This window comes from Bombina bombina, chromosome 5 (assembly GCF_027579735.1).
Source record: "Bombina bombina isolate aBomBom1 chromosome 5, aBomBom1.pri, whole genome shotgun sequence".
NCBI classification, from domain to species: Eukaryota; Metazoa; Chordata; class Amphibia; order Anura; family Bombinatoridae; genus Bombina; species Bombina bombina.
Window position 1 is genome coordinate 940,608,204 of NC_069503.1, and position 22,343 is coordinate 940,630,546.

The 22,343-nt window shown below is 38.9% G+C and overlaps 1 protein-coding gene across 1 annotated transcript in view; it reads right to left on the bottom strand.

The window, feature by feature from the left end:
- The window catches only part of JPH1 (junctophilin 1), a 401,933-nt gene that overhangs the window by 21,378 nt on the left and 358,212 nt on the right, over positions 1-22,343 (bottom strand). The window contains exon 5 of the mRNA XM_053715136.1: positions 9,333-9,433. Coding sequence (XP_053571111.1) covers positions 9,353-9,433 — 81 coding nt within the window. The 3' untranslated portion in view covers positions 9,333-9,352. The remainder of the gene's footprint in view (positions 1-9,332; positions 9,434-22,343) is intronic.

Genomic DNA, 22,343 nt, shown 5'->3' on the forward strand with positions numbered 1-22,343 from the left:
CAAGGGCTCCAGAACCAAGTCAAACAAAAGAGGTGACATGGGACAACCCTGCCTTGTGCCCCTAGCCAGGCAAAAAAGGGTGACATAGAGTTATTAACTAAGATAGAGGCGTTAGTGTCCGAAAACACATTAGACACTAAATTTAAGAAATTCCCCTTCAAACCAAACCTCCTCAAAGTCTCAAACATATACTTCCACTCGACTCTGTCGAAGGCCCTCTCTGCATCCAAAGATAGCAGGAAGGCCTCCGGCAGAGCCAAGATATCAGAACCTCCAGTCTCTCTATATTGACAAATGACATGTAAAATTTTCCTAATATTTAACTCAGGCGTTCTTTCCATAACAAAACCTTGATCGGGTGTAAAGGTTTTGGTAAAATTAGTTTCGATCTGTCTGCTATTATCTTCATAAAGATCTTGTAATCAAGGTTCAAAAGTGAGATAGGTCTGTACGAGGACACCTGGGTTGGATCTTTATCATCTTTAGGCAGTAAAATAATATTTGCTGATTTAAATTGAGCTGTAATCTTTTAATTCTGTTGGAAGTATTGTTCATATATCCTTAAGCTCCTGCATCATTTCTTCCTTTAATAACCAATAAAATTCAAGGGGGAGCCCATCGAGTCCAGGCGCCTTCCCTTTCCTAATGTGTCTCATAGTATTAATGATTTCCTTATCAGTAATAGGTGCATTCAACGTCTCAATGTCTTTTGGACCTATTACAGGTAATTTTGAGTCATTTTGAGTTAAAAACCTCTGAATAGCCCCCAACTCAGGATTCTGAGAGGTATATAGATCTTCATAATATTTCTGAAAGAGTGCGGTTATCTCCTCTGAGTTATTAGTAGTTATTACTCCTTCTTTAATTAGCCCTATAGGTTTTCTCTTTTTAGATTTATTAAAAAGACTCGCTAAATATTTTCCCACCTTATTCACAAATCTTTCAAACTGTATCTGTTTCTTAAAGAGCGCTTTTCCTGCTACTGTTAGTAAAAACAGGTCTCTCTCTTTTTTAGCTTTTAGATAACTCTCTCTATTTTCCCTAGATGGATGCAATCTAAGTCAGGAGTAAGTCACTGAAAGATTATTAGCTAACTTGGTATTCTCAATATTCCCTTATTTATTTAAATTGATTACATAAGATGTTATCTCCGCTTTTAATGTCACTTTGGCTGCTTCCCAAAAAATTGCCTTGTTCTCTCTGTATTCTATATTATTAATACCATATTCTCTCCACCTATGTTTCAAGAATTCTGCAAATTTAATTGACTTGCTTAGATAATTAGGAAAATGAAAAGAATTATAATTAGCTTTAACTGGTTCATTTAGAACCATCCCAATTGGAGCATGGTCAGAAATATCAAAATCTTGGATACATGCTTCCCCAATTCTCAGTATTAAAGAATCTGATACTAGGAATAAGTCTAATCTGGATAAAGTATTGTGAGATTTAGACATACACATCTGCTACTTTATAGTTATTTGTAAATTTGGAAAATACCCTTTTTTCATATTGCAGTTGTGACTTTCGAATTTTGTATGTCTGATTATTTAAAAGCTTTTTTCTATCTAATGCGGAATTAGGGGTCACATTAAAGTCACCCATAATTATCAACTTTTTATCAAGTCCTTTATTTAGAATCTTCTAAATTTTAATCCAAAATTTCCAATCCACATTATTAGGCCTATTAATATTCCCAATTCCATACTCTACCTTATTTATGTTAATATGGATGAAAACATACCTCCCCTCCTTATCGATTATCTTTATTTCATAGTCTAGTTTCTTATTTATCAGAAATGCACCCCTCTTGCTGCTTTAGAATATGAAGCACTGATAACCTCCCCTAACCAATTCGCTTTAATCTTTGAGTGTTCCAATTCAGAAAGATGGGTTTCTGGCAAACTTATAATATCTGCTTTTTTTTCATACTCAAGATATTAAGAATAGCTTTACGCTTGATCGGGGAGTGAATTCCTCCCACATTCCACAATATTATTTTAACCATTATATATTATATTATGTATATCCCTAGTTATGCTTATATATGCAACAATTGTACATTAATTAATTTATAAATACAGAAACCCTTTCAATCTTTTCTTTCAGTGACCTTTACAAAAAAAAAAATGCAAACACAAGAGAGGCGCACAAATGTGTGTATCTGTAGCAAACAACGATGTTGTAAAGAAACCAATCTTATACACAGACTACTCACAATTTCCAAGAGCACACTTATGTGCTAGTAGTTGCGGGCTGGCTATCAGAGCTAACCAGCTTGCTCCCTCCGGTAATCACTCGCTCCCAATCTGAAAAATAAGAAGCGCCCAAATGTGTGTATCCGTGATCACCAGATATCCCCAGCTCCAAACTTTATACACAGGGTACTCACAATTGATAGGAGCACACTTATGTGCTTGTAGACACAGGCTGGCTATCCGAGCTAACCAGCTAGCTCCCTCCGGTCTCCAAGGCTCCTCCAATGCAGGTGTATGGTAATGCTATTCTCACCCAATAAGTAGCAAAGCCAGAATAAAATCTAGGTATTTATTAATGTAAACAATATTGACTGTTATACAAAGCTACATATAGGTGAGCATATGGAAATATGCTACGCGTTTCTCGGCTACTAACGGCCGTTTCATCAGGCATATTAAACATTAGACTTCCATCGGCTTTTATAGCCGTGATTACCATACAACCTGCAAGATTCAGACCTCCCTAAAAGAGGGTGTGTGGGCTTATTGACCAATGACCAACTCTGGTTTTCATCACGACCTCTATGATACGCTGCCCGCACTGGGTGTGTGTGGATCACGCCAATCACCTATGCTAATTGTTGGGGGATGTGCGCTCAGCGTACCTGGGATCAGTAGTGAAAACTTTTTCTCACACATAGCTATATGCCGTTCTATGTTAGTGACACAACGGCTGATAACCCACACTCAGGGAAACTAGAACATTGGACATGCTCTCTCCATACCTAATGCACTTGTGCGAGTTAAATACATATAAAAATAAATATAAAAATATATACATCGTACCTAACTAATTTAAAAAGGTTAAAATATTTGATATAAAGATAATGTATAAATATCATAAGTCCTTGAACACAATGTAACACTATATAGGCTAGAAAGTGATTAAACTCTACGGCTCCTATACCTATAATGTAACTTCCCACCAGTGACAAGAACTTATACATGTGGTGTGTGTAAACACATTTAAACAGAAGCGGTCACCATTACTTAGTAGATTTTGATTTTATAGACACAAAGTACTGCCCCTATTTATTATATTTGTGTGGAGCAATATGTATAGCGTACCCAGAATTATATAATATATTACAGGCAGATTTACCCTGCTCATCAGATTTTTTTCCCCTTTCCTATTGTGATTGGCACATACAGTTTTCTATACGTCCAAGAAAAGTATCATTATTACTCTAAATAAAGTAATAATAAGTTAGAACTAAATTATAAAATAGTGAAAATTATATCGATAACCCCTATTTTCATTATTATCAAATATGATAGCCCTAACTGGAATAGTATATATAGTATATAATACCCAAATTTCAAAAGTGATTAGGAATCTAATACCAAAATTCATGTGCTCAATAATATTATAAAATTGTGAAGAAACAATATGTATTAAGTATATATAATTCTGAATGCTTCTTAATGAAGACCTATACTATAGAATAATGTGTTCCTATGAATAATGATTGTGATGCATATATAGCAAAGCTGTGGATAAAGAATTCCATTTATATATTAAATGTGATCTATGATCTAATACTATGTAGACTAGTGTAAGTCGTGAATAAATAGGAATCATAAAGTGCGAATGTGAATAATAAATAATATTATATCAATTAAAGTGATGTAATGTTAAAAATAGAATTTACTTGTATGAGACTAAAATTCAGGAATATATTATTTTTATTATTTTGATTCATATATATGTGGTCCTAAATGCTATATCTAAATAATGCTTGGTACGTATAATGGATATTATATCATTATAATGATAGGATATAGGTGGATGATAATATTAAGATCTATCTACTACATACTCTAAGTGGTCCAAGCCCCACCTGATATCATTAGAAGGATGAAGCTACCTATCTTAGGCCCTATTTTCCTGTAATGAGGTATATACCTCGGTGATATTATACCAATGTATCTATTTAAAAGGCTGCAGAATCAATTACTTCGTTGAGCCCATTAGGGAATAATGTGCCAAACTTATATATCCAAAAAGTTTCGCGTTGACGTAATTTGGTAAATCTGTTATATTTGTTAGACCCTGGAATACTTTCTATTGGAGTGATGTTAAATGTACATTTATCACCTTTGTGTTCTGACATATGATGTCTGGGTACACTATGTTTGTCTAATGATTTCTTGATATTTCGAAGATGCTCACTCCACCTAGTGCGTATATTTCGCGTCGTGCGTCCCAAATACTGTATCCCACATTTACAGGTCAACACATAAATCACAAAAGTGGAGCTGCAGTTCAAATATTCACCTATCTGAAATATTTCTCCAGTGCTATTGGCCTTGATGCTTCTAGTGCCATGTGTTATGTGTTTGCACATAAAACATCTAGTTTTACCGCATCTAAAGGTACCTATCCGCCCTTTGTTATTTTTAATAGAGGTATTTACAATGGCTTTCTTTGAAATTACCACTTTACTGGGGGCTAGGGTCTGTTTTACCGTAGGTGCCCTTCTGAAAACTATATTTGGTGAATGACTTAAATTTTTCTTTAAAATTGGATCTCTTAATAAAATCGGCCAATGTTTGTGGAGTACTTTTTTGATGGATTTGTGATTAAAATTGAATTGGGTTACAAAGCATGGTTGATCTATCTTATTGTTTGTCTTTTTAATATTATCATCCACCTATATCCTATCATTATAATGATATAATATCCATTATACGTACCAAGCATTATTTAGATATAGCATTTAGGACCACATATATATGAATCAAAATAATAAAAATAATATATTCCTGAATTTTAGTCTCATACAAGTAAATTCTATTTTTAACATTACATCACTTTAATTGATATAATATTATTTATTATTCACATTCGCACTTTATGATTCCTATTTATTCACGACTTACACTAGTCTACATAGTATTAGATCATAGATCACATTTAATATATAAATGGAATTCTTTATCCACAGCTTTGCTATATATGCATCACAATCATTATTCATAGGAACACATTATTCTATAGTATAGGTCTTCATTAAGAAGCATTCAGAATTATATATACTTAATACATATTGTTTCTTCACAATTTTATAATATTATTGAGCACATGAATTTTGGTATTAGATTCCTAATCACTTTTGAAATTTGGGTATTATATACTATATATACTATTCCAGTTAGGGCTATCATATTTGATAATAATGAAAATAGGGGTTATCGATATAATTTTCACTATTTTATAATTTAGTTCTAACTTATTATTACCTTATTTAGAGTAATAATGATACTTTTCTTGGACGTATAGAAAACTGTATGTGCCAATCACAATAGGAAAGGGGAAAAAAATCTGATGAGCAGGGTAAATCTGCCTGTAATATATTATATCATTCTGGGTACGCTATACATATTGCTCCACACAAATATAATAAATAGGGGCAGTACTTTGTGTCTATAAAATCAAAATCTACTAAGTAATGGTGACCGCTTCTGTTTAAATGTGTTTACACACACCACATGTATAAGTTCTTGTCACTGGTGGGAAGTTACATTATAGGTATAGGAGCCGTAGAGTTTAATCACTTTCTAGCCTATATAGTGTTACATTGTGTTCAAGGACTTATGATATTTATACATTATCTTTATATCAAATATTTTAACCTTTTTAAATTAGTTAGGTACGATGTATATATTTTTATATTTATTTTTATATGTATTTAACTCGCACAAGTGCATTAGGTATGGAGAGAGCATGTCCAATGTTCTAGTTTCCCTGAGTGTGGGTTATCAGCCGTTGTGTCACTAACATAGAACGGCATATAGCTATGTGTGAGAAAAAGTTTTCACTACTGATCCCAGGTACGCTGAGCGCACATCCCCCAACAATTAGCATAGGTGATTGGCGTGATCCACACACACCCAGTGCGGGCAGCGTATCATAGAGGTTGTGATGAAAACCAGAGTTGGTCATTGGTCAAGAAGCCCACACACCCTCTTTTAGGGAGGTCTGAATCTTGCAGGTTGTATGGTAATCACGGCTATAAAAGCCGATGGAAGTCTAATGTTTAATATGCCTGATGAAACGGCCGTTAGTAGCCGAGAAACGCGTAGCATATTTCCATATGCTCACCTATATGTAGCTTTGTATAACAGTCAATATTGTTTACATTAATAAATACCTAGATTTTATTCTGGCTTTGCTACTTATTGGGTGAGAATAGCATTACCATACACCTGCATTGGAGGAGCCTTGGAGACCGGAGGGAGCTAGCTGGTTAGCTCGGATAGCCAGCCTGTGTCTACAAGCACATAAGTGTGCTCCTATCAATTGTGAGTACCCTGTGTATAAAGTTTGGAGCTGGGGATATCTGGTGATCACGGATACACACATTTGGGCGCTTCTTATTTTTCAGATTGGGAGCGAGTGATTACCGGAGGGAGCAAGCTGGTTAGCTCTGATAGCCAGCCCGCAACTACTAGCACATAAGTGTGCTCTTGGAAATTGTGAGTAGTCTGTGTATAAGATTGGTTTCTTTACAACATCGTTGTTTGCTACAGATACACACATTTGTGCGCCTCTCTTGTGTTTGCATTTTTCTCAGATCTACTACCAAACAGTGGAGGAAGGGAGAGAGCAGCCTGAATATTTATTGCATCATCCAAATCGTTGGATATTCATTCCACAATTGGGACTTACATACAAAGACTCTAGTTACCTACCACATACCATTTGGATCAGCAACTATTTGGGGGTGATTGTATGTTTGTATTCAATTTTTGTATGTTCCATTTGTTATATGTGATTATCACAGCTACTAGCATATTGATTTAGGCACACAGCGCCCTCTTGTGTACAGCTTAGGTCACACATCTTTTTACAAAAAAAAAAAGAAACTCTATGCATTTTTTTTTATAAAATTCAACACCTCTTTATAGCTAAACATAATAAGCATGAATTCATGAGAGCAGGCTCTTGCTCCATATCAGACATGTTGTGAAACAATAAATAAACTTGTACAGATAAGTTTCAAAGACTTTAATATTCAATTAAAATAAGCCAAGGAAAAAATTCACTTTAAATTTTATCCTAAATTAGGATCGATCCCCAGCTAAAATTATGTGAGAAAAGTTAAGAAAAAACATTTAATAAACATCAAATAAACTTCTAAAATACCCCTCAGGCAACCCCACACCTCAATTACTGAGGTGCCTTACAGCTACCAATTAAGACCAAATCACCCAGAAATGGAGAAAAACTAATTTTTCCTCAGAAATGTTATGAAGTAAAGCCAAGATCAAATTACTGCTGCAACACAGAGAGGCACTAAAAATAGCTTCCTGGTAGACTGAGTACCAAAAATTCAGCCTTACTTTCAGTTTAAACTTGCATTGTTTTATCAAGTGAATATGTGTCAGAAAATAAAGCCTAGTAAAAACATTTTACTCTTTCTTTTTAAAAGAGTTTAAATGTTAGTCTTACACATGCTACAGTGCCTGTTCATGCCCCAGTGTAACCCATACAACAGGATTATCTATGTCCCAATAAAAAAAACAGTGTCTTTTAATTTGTTAAGTGCATGTTCTCCCCAACTGGAAGATAAAGCAGTTACCTGCTCCACTGTTCCGGCATGTAGACAGTTACAAGGTATGAGAAGACACAGTTCTTCACAGTTCTTTGAAAAAGAAAGAACAGAGTAGCCTACTCTGGCTTTCTAAACTAGGGCAGCAATTGTTAGGAAAACTCAGTAAGTACCTCTTTATAATTCCTAACTGCTTCAAAGCCACCACTACCCGACTGCAGGGAAAAACGTGGAATACGGCTATACCCCAAAACTTGCTTGTAGATGAAATAAAAATTTAGCTTCAGACACCTAAACTTCACCTCCTCCATGCACCGAAGGCAAAGAGAATGACTGGGGGTTGTGAGTAAGGCTCTTTGCCTCCTCCTGCTGGCCAGGAGTGATATTCCAAACAGTAATTACTCAAGCTGTGGACTCACCATATCTTAGGATGGAAAGAAAGATATTCTATTAGACAGTGCTATTCTAACTGTACTTTTAAATGTATTTTTGATGTGTTTTGTGCAACAGTTAACTAGAGCTCTGGAGTTGCGCTAAACGGAGGCTCATTAAATTTAATTTTGCTCAAGCAAATGCGTTTACTTTCAATTCGTAAGGCACTCGCTACTTCCAATGCACGCAAAGAGCCACAAGAAACCCCTTATCGCCTGCGCGCAACAGTTAGAACACCACTTGTAATCTGGCACTTAGAAGACAACCTAATGGTCTACAGCAGTGTTTTCCTAACCGCGGTCCTGAAGTACCCCCAACAGTCCTGGTTTTCATTATAGCGGAACTAGAGCACAGGTGAAATAATCACCTGATGTATGAGAGCAGGTTGGTCACTCATGAGCTGATTACTTCACCTGTGCACTGGTTCAGCTATAATGAAAACCAGGCCTGTTGGCGGTACTTGAGGACCGCAGTTGGGAAATACTGGTCTACAGCAACAACGCATCTAAAAGGATTACAACATTAGCAATGGATCTTGGAGAAGACAACATAAAAAGGAAATAACCTACCGCATTTTTTTAACTTTATTTGTAGGGTTAAACAAATGTTTTGGCAGAATTGTTACAAATAACTAATGCTGGCTTCATTCCTTTATTTTAAGCAAAAATTCTACATTTGTTTCAAGAAAAAAAAAACTGTTTTTGTTTATTAGATGTGACACTGATTTTAATATTAGAATCAATATTTGAATAGTATTGATTGTTAAAGTCATTATTTAAAAATTAGCATTATATTTTCATATAGGATATAAATTTGTTCTATAGAAACATTCTAATATCAGAACAAATGTCAAGGGGAACATTTAAATGATAAACCAGACAGATTTGTTGTTAATGATATCATGAAAGAATGTTTAATTATATTGTTTGGTTTTTGAATAACGATTAGTTTTTTACTTTAGTAAATTCTTAACAGCTGTCCTGTAGATATTGAGGTGTATAAAATTGTTTTACAAAACCATGCTCTAATATCTATATCTCATTAAAATATATGAGCTTTTAAGTTACCAGCAAGAATAAAAACTTACCTTTCAAGCAGCAATCCAAATCAGGTAAGAAAATGAACAAAAAGTATGGCTAACCCAACATTCAAAAGCATGACAAGGGCAATCATGACTGAACTGGGACTCTGAAAAGAAAAAGGAAATATAAGTTAAGAAAAAATAAAAGAGTAAATAAGGTAATACTATATATTGAAGCACCAAAATACTGCCAAACCTGAAACAACAAAAATGGGACATAAAATATAAAACAAATATCCAAAATCAAATGAACACATAGACAACTAACTAAAATTGTTTAATAATTAAAACAAAAACAACTAAACAATTAAATTTGCCTATAACTGACCAAAACCAATTTTTTTTAAAGTGCTGCAAAATGTATATGGGTGGGTTCGACATTCCCACAGCTCACATTATCCACCATTTCCTTTTATCACCACACTTATTTGCTTCATTATTTTTTTATCTTTCCCCTTTACTATCCTGGCTCTTCATTTTTGACATCTCCTCATTTCTTCAATTCATAATTGTATTCCTTCTACAACAATCTCATCTTCTCCTCCCTTCCATCGCATACTTCTATTTTTCCTTTATTTGCTTTTTTCATTCTTTTTTTGTTCCCACCATCTTATCTTATCTTTTTTTACCCATCTGCCATTTAATTTAATTCTGATATTACCTCCTGGGAAAGAGGAAAGTGGTTTTAACAAACCATGTTACATTTGCCTGAAGTAAGCATTTTAAAATTGTTCATTAGAAGATAATAAGAAGCATATCAGATTCTCACTCCCGTACAAATCATTAAAAAAAAAGGTAGAATAGTTAAAGTAGATTTCAAAGATTTTGTTTTTAACATCACTTTATGGAAAAACATAATTTATGCTTACCTGATACATTCCTTTCTTTATTGGTGGTGAGAGTCCACGAGTCCCTACTACTGGGAATTTAACAAAGACACCCTACACCAGAGCTTTTACTCCCTCCCACTTTCCTGAACCTCCCACTCTATCACATAGCCAATAAAAAGGAGAAATAGAAAGTAGGAAAGACAGAGGGCAAGATTACAAGTGGCACTTTAGTGCTGCAGAATCTGTCAGTAGCACTGCAGAATCTGTCGGCGCTCTACAAATACCTAATAATAATAATAATATTTAGAGCTTTCGCTTGAGCGTTAACTTTGCTAAAAGTAAGCTTTTTGCATGCGTCGGGTTTGCGCACATATTAAAAGTAAAAAGTTTGCCCGTGGGCGAAAACCGTAGCCCGCTAACCAAATATCGTAACTTATTCTTCCCATAGAAGTCAATGGGGAGTGCAGAAGAATGCTTTAAACTAAACTAAATATCTGGGATTCTGCACTTTGATATATACTGAGAAACAGTCTTTGGATTGCACTTTTGTTTATTCAGGAGACTGTTTGACAGGGAGGTTTACCAGCAATTATGTACAATTCTTTTACTGAAAAGGACATCCAAATTTGCATAAAAGATTGCTGTGCCTCCTATTTTTAATATTTCTTAGTGCAGTTTAGAATAAGTTGGTAATTCACATATGTATTACTTATTCATACTAGTACATTAAATAATATTATACAGACACAACACACACATACTGCATTGAAAATACTTAAACTGCTTAATTCTGCAATAGTATTAATACTACCTTAGAAAAAATGAACAAATATATTCAATGATATTTATTAAAGCTCACACTATTTGGAGTTACATTTACCATATTAGTTATATTGCTTTTATCAAGCTATCTAAGACTAAGCTCCTACTATAGTGGGAGATGAAATTATTCTTATACTAACTATCGTTTCTTAGGTAGGCTTTTTACTAAGGTGTAAGCCACAAGTTTAAAAATGAGGAGACTAAGCTCCTAACTTGCTCCCCTGACGCGCGTTTCACATCACGCTTCTTTAGAGAGGTATAGAAGTGCAGAATAACACCTACTGCTCGTGCGCTAACCCGACAGGAGTTATTCATATTTCACATTCCAATGTTCTTCACTTACAGAACAATGTCATTTTTTATTGTAAATAAATATTTTTATTTAGATTTGTATATACCTATACCTGCATATCTATTCCTATAGATATATAGGTATAGATATCTATTTTACATTAACATTATGTTACACACACACACACACACACATATATATATATATATATATTAATAAAATGTAATGTAAAATATGTGTAATGCGATTTGTGATTTGGTCTAACGCTGTATCGGTTTAGCGCAAATTAGGTATTTATAAACTTAATGCGCGTTATTGAAATATTAAAAAAACAGAATTTATGCTTACCTGATAAATTACTTTCTCCAACGGTGTGTCCGGTCCACGGCGTCATCCTTACTTGTGGGATATTCTCTTCCCCAACAGGAAATGACAAAGAGTCCCAGCAAAGCTGGCCATATAGTCCCTCCTAGGCTCCGCCCACCCCAGTCATTCGACCGACGGACAGGAGGAAATATATATAGGAGAAACCATATGGTACCGTGGTGACTGTAGTTAGAGAAAATAATTCATCAGACCTGATTAAAAAACCAGGGCGGGCCGTGGACCGGACACACCGTTGGAGAAAGTAATTTATCAGGTAAGCATAAATTCTGTTTTCTCCAACATTGGTGTGTCCGGTCCACGGCGTCATCCTTACTTGTGGGAACCAATACCAAAGCTTTAGGACACGGATGAAGGGAGGGAGCAAATCAGGTTACCTAAACGGAAGGCACCACGGCTTGCAAAACCTTTCTCCCAAAAATAGCCTCCGAAGAAGCAAAAGTATCAAATTTGTAAAATTTAGCAAAAGTGTGCAGTGAAGACCAAGTCGCTGCCTTACATATCTGGTCAAAAGAAGCCTCGTTCTTGAAGGCCCATGTGGAAGCCACAGCTCTAGTGGAGTGAGCTGTAATTCTTTCAGGAGGCTGCCGTCCGGCAGTCTCGTAAGCCAATCGGATAATGCTTTTAAGCCAAAAGGAAAGAGAGGTAGAAGTCGCTTTTTGACCTCTCCTTTTACCAGAATAAACAACAAACAAGGAAGATGTTTGTCTGAAATCTTTAGTAGCCTCTAAATAGAACTTTAGAGCACGGACAACGTCCAAATTGTGTAACAAACGTTCCTTCTTTGAAACTGGATTCGGACACAAAGAAGGTACAACTATCTCCTGGTTAATATTTTTGTTAGAAACAACTTTAGGAAGAAAACCAGGCTTAGTACGCAAAACCACCTTATCTGCATGGAACACCAGATAGGGCGGAGAACACTGCAGAGCAGATAACTCTGAAACTCTTCTAGCAGAAGAAATTGCAACCAAAAACAAAACTTTCCAAGATAGTAACTGAATATCTATGGAATGTAAAGGTTCAAACGGAACCCCTTGAAGAACTGAAAGAACTAGATTTAGACTCCAGGGAGGAGTCAAAGGTCTGTAAACAGGCTTAATCCGAACCAAAGCCTGAACAAATGCTTGAACATCTGGCACAGCTGCCAGTCTTTTTTGTAGTAAGACAGATAAAGCAGAGATCTGTCCCTTTAGAGAACTTGCAGATAATCCTTTCTCCAAACCTTCTTGCAGAAAGGAGAGAATCTTAGGAATTTTTATCTTATTCCATGGAAATCCTTTGGATTCACACCAACAGATATATTTTTTCCATATCTTATGGTAAATTTTTCTAGTTACAGGTTTTCTGGCCTGAACCAGAGTATAACAGAATCTGAAAACCCACGCTTTGATAAAATCAAGCGTTCAATCTCCAAGCCGTCAGTTGGAGGGAGACCAGATTTGGATGTTCGAATGGACCCTGAACAAGAAGGTCCTGTCTCAAAGGTAGCTTCCATGGTGGAGCCGATGACATATTCACCAGGTCTGCATACCAAGTCCTGCGTGGCCACGCAGGAGCTATCAAGATCACCGAGGCCCTCTCCTGATTGATCCTGGCTACTAGCCTGGGAATGAGAGGAAACGGTGGGAATACATAAGCTAGGTTGAAGGTCCAAGGTGCTACTAGTGCATCTACTAGAGTCGCCTTGGGATCCCTGGTTTTGGACCCGTAGCAAGGGACCTTGAAGTTCTGACGAGACGCCATCAGATCCATGTCTGGAATGCCCCATAATTGAGTTATTTGGGCAAAGATTTCCGGATGGAGTTCCCACTCCCCCGGATGGAATGTCTGACGACTCAGAAAATCCGCTTCCCAATTTTCCACTCCTGGGATGTGGATTGCAGACAAGTGGCAGGAGTGATCCTCCGCCCATTGAATTATTTTGGTCACTTCTTTCATCGCCAGGGAACTCTTTGTTCCCCCCTGATGATTGATATATGCAACAGTCGTCATGTTGTCTGATTGAAACCTTATGAATTTGGCCTTTGCTAGTTGAGGCCAAGCTCTGAGAGCATTGAATATAGCTCTCAGTTCCAGAATGTTTATCGGGAGAAGAGACTCTTCCCGAGACCATAGACCCTGAGCTTTCAGGGATTCCCAGACCGCGCCCCAGCCCACTAGACTGGCGTCGGTCGTGACAATGACCCACTCTGGTCTGCGGAAGCTCATTCCCTGGGACAGGTTGTCCAGGGTCAGCCACCAACGGAGTTAATCTCTGGTCTTTTGATCTACTTGAATCATTGGAGACAAGTCTGTATAATCCCCATTCCACTGTTTGAGCATGCACAGTTGTAATGGTCTTAGATGAATTCGTGCAAAAGGAATTATGTCCATTGTTGCAACCATCAATCCTACTACTTCCATGCACTGCGCTATGGAAGGACGAGGAACAGAATGAAGCACTTGACAAGAGCTTAGAAGTTTTGATTTTCTGACCTGTCAGAAAAATCCTCATTTCTAAGGAATCTATTATTGTTCCCAAGAAGGGAACTCTTGTTGACGGGGACAGAGAACTTTTTTCTTTGTTCACCTTCCAACCGTGAGATCTGAGAAAGGCTAGAACGATCTCCGTATGAGCCTTTGCTTTTGACAGAGACGACGCTTGTATTAGAATGTCGTCCAAGTAAGGTACTACTGCAATGCCCCTTGGTCTTAGAACCGCTAGAAGGGACCCTAGCACCTTTGTGAAAATCCTTGGAGCAGTGGCCAACCCGAATGGGAGCGCCACAAACTGGTAATGCTTGTCCAGAAAAGCGAACCTTAGGAACTGATGATGTTCCTTGTGGATAGGAATGTGTAGGTACGCATCCTTTAGATCCACGGTAGTCATAAATTGACTTTCCTGGATGGTGGGTAGAATCGTTCGAATAGTTTCCATTTTGAACGATGGTACCCTGAGAAATTTGTTTAGGATCTTCAAATCCAAAATTGGTCTGAACGTTCCCTCCTTTTTGGGAACTACGAACAGATTGGAATAAAATCCCATTCCTTGTTCCTTTATTGGAACTGGGTGTATCACTCCCATTTTTAACAGGTCTTCTACACAATGTAAAAATGCCTGTCTCTTTATTTGGTTTGAGGATAAGTGAGACCTGTGGAACCTTCCCCTTGGGGGTAGTTCCTTGAATTCTAGGAGATAACCTTGAGAAACTATTTCTAGCGCCCAAGGATCCTGAACATCTCTTGCCCAAGCCTGAGCAAAGAGAGAGAGTCTGCCCCCCACTAGATCCGGTCCCGGATCGGGGGCTACTCCTTCATGCTGTTTTGTTAGCAGTGGCAGGCTTCTTGGCCTGCTTACCCTTGTTCCAGCCTTGCATTGGTTTCCAGGCTGGTTTGGGTTGTGAGGTATTACCCTCATGCTTAGAGGATGCAGAATTAGAGACTGGTCCGTTTCTGCGAAAAGGACGAAAATTAGGCTTATTTTTAGCCTTAAAAGACCTATCCTGTGGAAGGGCGTGGCCCTTTCCCCCAGTGATGTCTGAAATAATCTCTTTCAATTCTGGTCCAAATAAAGTTTTACCCTTGAAAGGGATGTTAAGCAATTTTGTCTTGGATGACACATCCGCTGACCAAGACTTTAGCCAAAGCGCTCTGCGCGCCACGATAGCAAACCCTGAATTTTTCGCCGCTAGTCTAGCTAATTGCAAAGCGGCATCTAAAATAAAAGAGTTAGCCAATTTAAGTGCGTTAACTCTGTCCATAACCTCCTCATATGGAGTTTCTCTACTGAGCGACTTTTCTAGTTCCTCGAACCAGAACCACGCTGCCGTAGTGACAGGAACAATGCATGAAATTGGTTGTAGAAGGTAGCCTTGCTGTACAAATATCTTTTTAAGCAAACCTTCTAATTTTTTATCCATAGGATCTTTGAAAGCACAACTATCTTCAATAGGAATAGTAGTGCGTTTGTTTAGAGTAGAAACTGCCCCCTCGACCTTGGGGACTGTCTGCCATAAGTCCTTTCTAGGGTCGACCATAGGAAATAATTTCTTAAATATAGGGGGGGAACAAAAGGTATGCCGGGCTTTTCCCACTCCTTATTTACTATGTCCGCCACCCGCTTGGGTATAGGAAAAGCGTCGGGAGGCACCAGAACCTCTAGGAACTTGTCCATCTTGCATAATTTCTCTGGAATGACCAAGTTGTCACAATCATCCAGAGTAGATAACACCTCCTTAAGCAGTGCGCGGAGATGTTCTAATTTAAATTTAAATGTCACAACATCAGGTTCAGCTTGATGAGAAATTTTTCCTGAATCTGAGATTTCTCCATCAGACAAAACCTCCCTCATTGCCCCTTCAGATTGGTGTGAGGGTATGACAGAACAATTATCATCAGCGCCTTCTTGCTCTTCAGTGTTTAAAACAGAGCAATCGCGCTTTCTCTGATAAGTAGGCATTTTGGATAAAAACAGAATTTATGTTTACCTGATAAATTACTTTCTCCAACGGTGTGTCCGGTCCACGGCGTCATCCTTACTTGTGGGATATTCTCTTCCCCAACAGGAAATGGCAAAGAGCCCAGCAAAGCTGGTCACATGATCCCTCCTAGGCTCCGCCTTCCCCAGTCATTCGACCGACGTAAAGGAGGAATATTTGCATAGGAGAAACCATATGATACCGTGGTGACTGTAGTTAAAGAAAATAAATTATCAGACCTGATTAAAAAACCAGGGCGGGCCGTGGACCGGACACACCGTTGGAGAAAGTAATTTATCAGGTAAACATAAATTCTGTTTTCTCCAACATAGGTGTGTCCGGTCCACGGCGTCATCCTTACTTGTGGGAACCAATACCAAAGCTTTAGGACACGGATGAAGGGAGGGAGCAAATCAGGTCACCTAAATGGAAGGCACCACGGCTTGCAAAACCTTTCTCCCAAAAATAGCCTCAGAAGAAGCAAAAGTATCAAACTTGTAAAATTTGGTAAAAGTGTGCAGTGAAGACCAAGTCGCTGCCTTACATATCTGATCAACAGAAGCCTCGTTCTTGAAGGCCCATGTGGAAGCCACAGCCCTAGTGGAATGAGCTGTGATTCTTTCAGGAGGCTGCCGTCCCAGCACTTCAAAACAAACAGAACATTCAAAAGACCCACCAGTGGGAATGAGAAAAAGAATAAGAGAGGATGTAGAGGAGGAAAAAGAAAAAGACAGGGAAATAAAAAGAGTGAAATAAAAATACAACAAAAAAGTGGCATTTTCAATATTAGTAAAAAAACTTTAACCACAGAGGAAGAAAGAGTGTTAAACTTAGGCCTTAGCTATGCTCCCTCTACGAGATTAAACAAATTCAACACACACATACATGTGAGCCAGTTTGTAAGGAAGTTAACCTTGAAAAAATATTTCCTACGGGATCCAATAGAGAGAAATTGGCAACAACCAAAAGAGACACCCACGAATGGGACCTGCTACACTCTACTAAACTTCATTTACTACTGTCACAAAGCTGTGTGACCCTGCAACTTTAAACTTTTCTCCTGACCCTGCAAGTTAAAATCTACCTTTGGTAACTTCAGGGAATACGGTGTTACTGCTAAACACTGACCAAAGATTTCTTCAAACCTTAAGAAGTCTGAGGGAACCCAGATGAAAACAATATTTGGGCTATAAGAAGAAAGGAAAACAAAAAAAAAGGATAACTACATCACCAGAACGGATCATCACCCCTGACCTCTGAATCAAAGAGAAGGTCAGGTGACTTATCAGAAGCACCAGGAACAAACAGTCTGTGAATCCCTCACAGTGAAGATAATCAGCGGTTGCAACCAGGACAGATTAAGGTACCTCTACACTAATTTGCACTACGTTTTTTAAAACACGCAAACTGAACTTTAAAGACATCAAGGTATTCATCTGTTAAATTAACCATTTCCATTAACCACGATTGCTTTGGCACCTAAATCAGAATATTGGCTGTTTTTTGCCTTTTTAACTATCCAGCACACCTGAGCCAATTATATGTCCAAGGAAAGTAACTGTGTAACTTTATAACTGAATTTGTTACTGAAGAACTGTAAAGCTATTAGGATTGATACATTTGTGCCTTTTAAATATTTAATTCACCATTTATCTTAGAAATTTGTTGCTTGCCATATGTTATCTATAGAATTAATTCCTTTATACCTGAAATTCTAGGATTATATGGTTCTAGTCTGTTTTTATAAGTGTTGTATAAGGGAGACGTCCCTTTATTAATTAGGAAAAGCATTTGCTGTTGTTTTTATGTGTTATAAGAATTTTTAAATAAAATAGATTGTATTAAACATAAATTAGATTGGTATCATCATTTCCTAGCTTTTTTTAGCGCTGCTAAATAAACCCCATTTTTTCTTCTTATCCACCATTTAGTTCTCTTTGAGGGAAGAACTTTTTTAGCAGCAGGAATCCACCTTTAGGCGCTCCTATCACACTACACATATGACAGAACAATTATCATCAGCGCCTTCTTGCTCTTCAGTGTTTAAAACAGAGCAATCGCGCTTTCTCTGATAAGTAGGCATTTTGGATAAAAACAGAATTTATGTTTACCTGATAAATTACTTTCTCCAACGGTGTGTCCGGTCCACGGCGTCATCCTTACTTGTGGGATATTCTCTTCCCCAACAGGAAATGGCAAAGAGCCCAGCAAAGCTGGTCACATGATCCCTCCTAGGCTCCGCCTTCCCCAGTCATTCGACCGACGTAAAGGAGGAATATTTGCATAGGAGAAACCATATGATACCGTGGTGACTGTAGTTAAAGAAAATAAATTATCAGACCTGATTAAAAAACCAGGGCGGGCCGTGGACCGGACACACCGTTGGAGAAAGTAATTTATCAGGTAAACATAAATTCTGTTTTCTCCAACATAGGTGTGTCCGGTCCACGGCGTCATCCTTACTTGTGGGAACCAATACCAAAGCTTTAGGACACGGATGAAGGGAGGGAGCAAATCAGGTCACCTAAATGGAAGGCACCACGGCTTGCAAAACCTTTCTCCCAAAAATAGCCTCAGAAGAACCAAAAGTATCAAACTTGTAAAATTTGGTAAAAGTGTGCAGTGAAGACCAAGTCGCTGCCTTACATATCTGATCAACAGAAGCCTCGTTCTTGAAGGCCCATGTGGAAGCCACAGCCCTAGTGGAATGAGCTGTGATTCTTTCAGGAGGCTGCCGTCCGGCAGTCTCATAAGCCAATCTGATGATGCTTTTAATCCAAAAAGAGAGAGAGGTAGAAGTTGCTTTTTGACCTCTCCTTTTACCAGAATAAACAACAAACAAGGAAGATGTTTGTCTAAAATCCTTTGTAGCAACCAAATAGAATTTTAGAGCGCGAACAACATCCAAATTGTGCAACAAACGTTCCTTCTTTGAAACTGGATTCGGACACAAAGAAGGCACGACTATCTCCTGGTTAATGTTTTTGTTAGAAACAACTTTCGGAAGAAAACCAGGTTTAGTACGTAAAACCACCTTATCTGCATGGAACACCAGATAAGGAGGAGAACACTGCAGAGCAGATAATTCTGAAACTCTTCTAGCAGAAGAAATTGCAACCAAAAACAAAACTTTCCAAGATAATAACTTAATATCAACGGAATGTAAGGGTTCAAACGGAACCCCCTGAAGAACTGAAAGAACTAAATTGAGACTCCAAGGAGGAGTCAAAGGTTTGTAAACAGGCTTGATTCTAACCAGAGCCTGAACAAAGGCTTGAACATCTGGCACAGCTGCCAGCTTTTTGTGAAGTAACACAGACAAGGCAGAAATCTGTCCCTTCAAGGAACTTGCAGATAATCCTTTCTCCAATCCTTCTTGAAGAAAGGATAGAATCTTAGGAATTTTAACCTTGTCCCAAGGGAATCCTTTAGATTCACACCAACAGATATATTTTTTCCATATTTTGTGGTAAATTTTTCTAGTTACAGGCTTTCTGGCCTGAACAAGAGTATCAATAACAGAATCTGAGAACCCTCGCTTTGATAAGATCAAGCGTTCAATCTCCAAGCAGTCAGTTGGAGTGAGACCAGATTCGGATGTTCGAACGGACCTTGAACAAGAAGGTCTCGTCTCAAAGGTAGCTTCCATGGTGGAGCCGATGACATATTCACCAGGTCTGCATACCAAGTCCTGCGTGGCCACGCAGGAGCTATCAAGATCACCGATGCCCTCTCCTGATTGATCCTGGCTACCAGCCTGGGGATGAGAGGAAACGGCGGGAATACATAAGCTAGTTTGAAGGTCCAAGGTGCTACTAGTGCATCTACTAGAGTCGCCTTGGGATCCCTGGATCTGGACCCGTAGCAAGGAACCTTGAAGTTCTGACGAGAGGCCATCAGATCCATGTCTGGAATGCCCCACAGTTGAGTAATTTGGGCAAAGATTTCCGGATGGAGTTCCCACTCCCCCGGATGTAAGGTCTGACGACTCAGAAAATCCGCTTCCCAATTTTCCACTCCTGGGATGTGGATTGCAGACAAGTGGCAGGAGTGAGTCTCCGCCCATTGAATGATTTTGGTCACTTCTTCCATCGCCAGGGAACTCCTTGTTCCCCCCTGATGGTTGATGTACGCAACAATCATCATGTTGTCTGATTGAAACCGTATGAACTTGGCCTTTGCTAGCTGAGGCCAAGCCTTGAGAGCATTGAGTATCGCTCTCAGTTCCAGAATGTTTATCGGTAGAAGAGATTCTTCCCGAGACCAAAGACCCTGAGCTTTCAGGGGTCCCCAGACCGCGCCCCAGCCCATCAGACTGGCGTCGGTCGTGACAATGACCCACTCTGGTCTGCGGAAGCTCATCCCCTGTGACAGGTTGTCCAGGGACAGCCACCAACGGAGTGAATCTCTGGTCCTCTGATTTACTTGTATCGTCGGAGACAAGTCTGTATAGTCCCCATTCCACTGACTGAGCATGCACAGTTGTAATGGTCTTAGATGAATGCGCGCAAAAGGAACTATGTCCATTGCCGCTACCATCAAACCTATTACTTCCATGCACTGCGCTATGGAAGGAAGAGGAACGGAATGAAGTATTTGACAAGAGTTTAGAAGTTTTGTTTTTCTGGCCTCTGTCAGAAAAATCCTCATTTCTAAGGAGTCTATTATTGTTCCCAAGAAGGGAACCCTTGTTGACGGAGATAGAGAACTCTTTTCTACGTTCACTTTCCATCCGTGAGATCTGAGAAAGGCCAGGACAATGTCCGTGTGAGCCTTTGCTTGAGGAAGGGACGACGCTTGAATCAGAATGTCGTCCAAGTAAGGTACTACTGCAATGCCCCTTGGTCTTAGCACCGCTAGAAGGGACCCTAGTACCTTTGTGAAAATCCTTGGAGCAGTGGCTAATCCGAACGGAAGTGCCACGAACTGGTAATGCTTGTCCAGGAATGCGAACCTTAGGAACCGATGATGTTCCTTGTGGATAGGAATATGTAGATACGCATCCTTTAAATCCACCGTGGTCATGAATTGACCTTCCTGGATGGAAGGAAGAATTGTTCGAATGGTTTCCATTTTGAACGATGGAACCTTGAGAAACTTGTTTAAGATCTTGAGATCTAAGATTGGTCTGAACGTTCCCTCTTTTTTGGGAACTATGAACAGATTGGAGTAGAACCCCATCCCTTGTTCTCCTAATGGAACAGGATGAATCACTCCCATTTTTAACAGGTCTTCTACACAATGTAAGAATGCCTGTTTTTTTATGTGGTCTGAAGACAATTGAGACCTGTGGAACCTCCCCCTTGGGGGAAGCCCCTTGAATTCCAGAAGATAACCTTGGGAGACTATTTCTAGCGCCCAAGGATCCAGAACATCTCTTGCCCAAGCCTGAGCGAAGAGAGAGAGTCTGCCCCCCACCAGATCCGGTCCCGGATCGGGGGCCAACATTTCATGCTGTCTTGGTAGCAGTGGCAGGTTTCTTGGCCTGCTTTCCCTTGTTCCAGCCTTGCATTGGTCTCCAGGCTGGCTTGGCTTGAGAAGTATTACCCTCTTGCTTAGAGGACGTAGCACTTGGGGCTGGTCCGTTTCTACGAAAGGGACGAAAATTAGGTTTATTTTTGGCCTTGAAAGACCTATCCTGAGGAAGGGCGTGGCCCTTACCCCCAGTGATATCAGAGATAATCTCTTTCAAGTCAGGGCCAAACAGCGTTTTCCCCTTGAAAGGAATGTTAAGCAATTTGTTCTTGGAAGACGCATCCGCTGACCAAGATTTCAACCAAAGCGCTCTGCGCGCCACAATAGCAAACCCAGAATTTTTCGCCGCTAACCTAGCCAATTGCAAAGTGGCGTCTAGGGTGAAAGAATTAGCCAATTTGAGAGCACGGATTCTGTCCATAATCTCCTCATAAGAAGGAGAATTACTAGTGATCGCCTTTTCTAGCTCATCGAACCAGAAACACGCGGCTGTAGTGACAGGGACAATGCATGAAATTGGTTGTAGAAGGTAACCTTGCTGAACAAACATCTTTTTAAGCAAACCTTCTAATTTTTTATCCATAGGATCTTTGAAAGCACAACTATCTTCTATGGGTATAGTGGTGCGTTTGTTTAGAGTAGAAACCGCCCCCTCGACCTTGGGGACTGTCTGCCATAAGTCCTTTCTGGGGTCGACCATAGGAAACAATTTTTTAAATATGGGGGGAGGGACGAAAGGTATACCGGGCCTTTC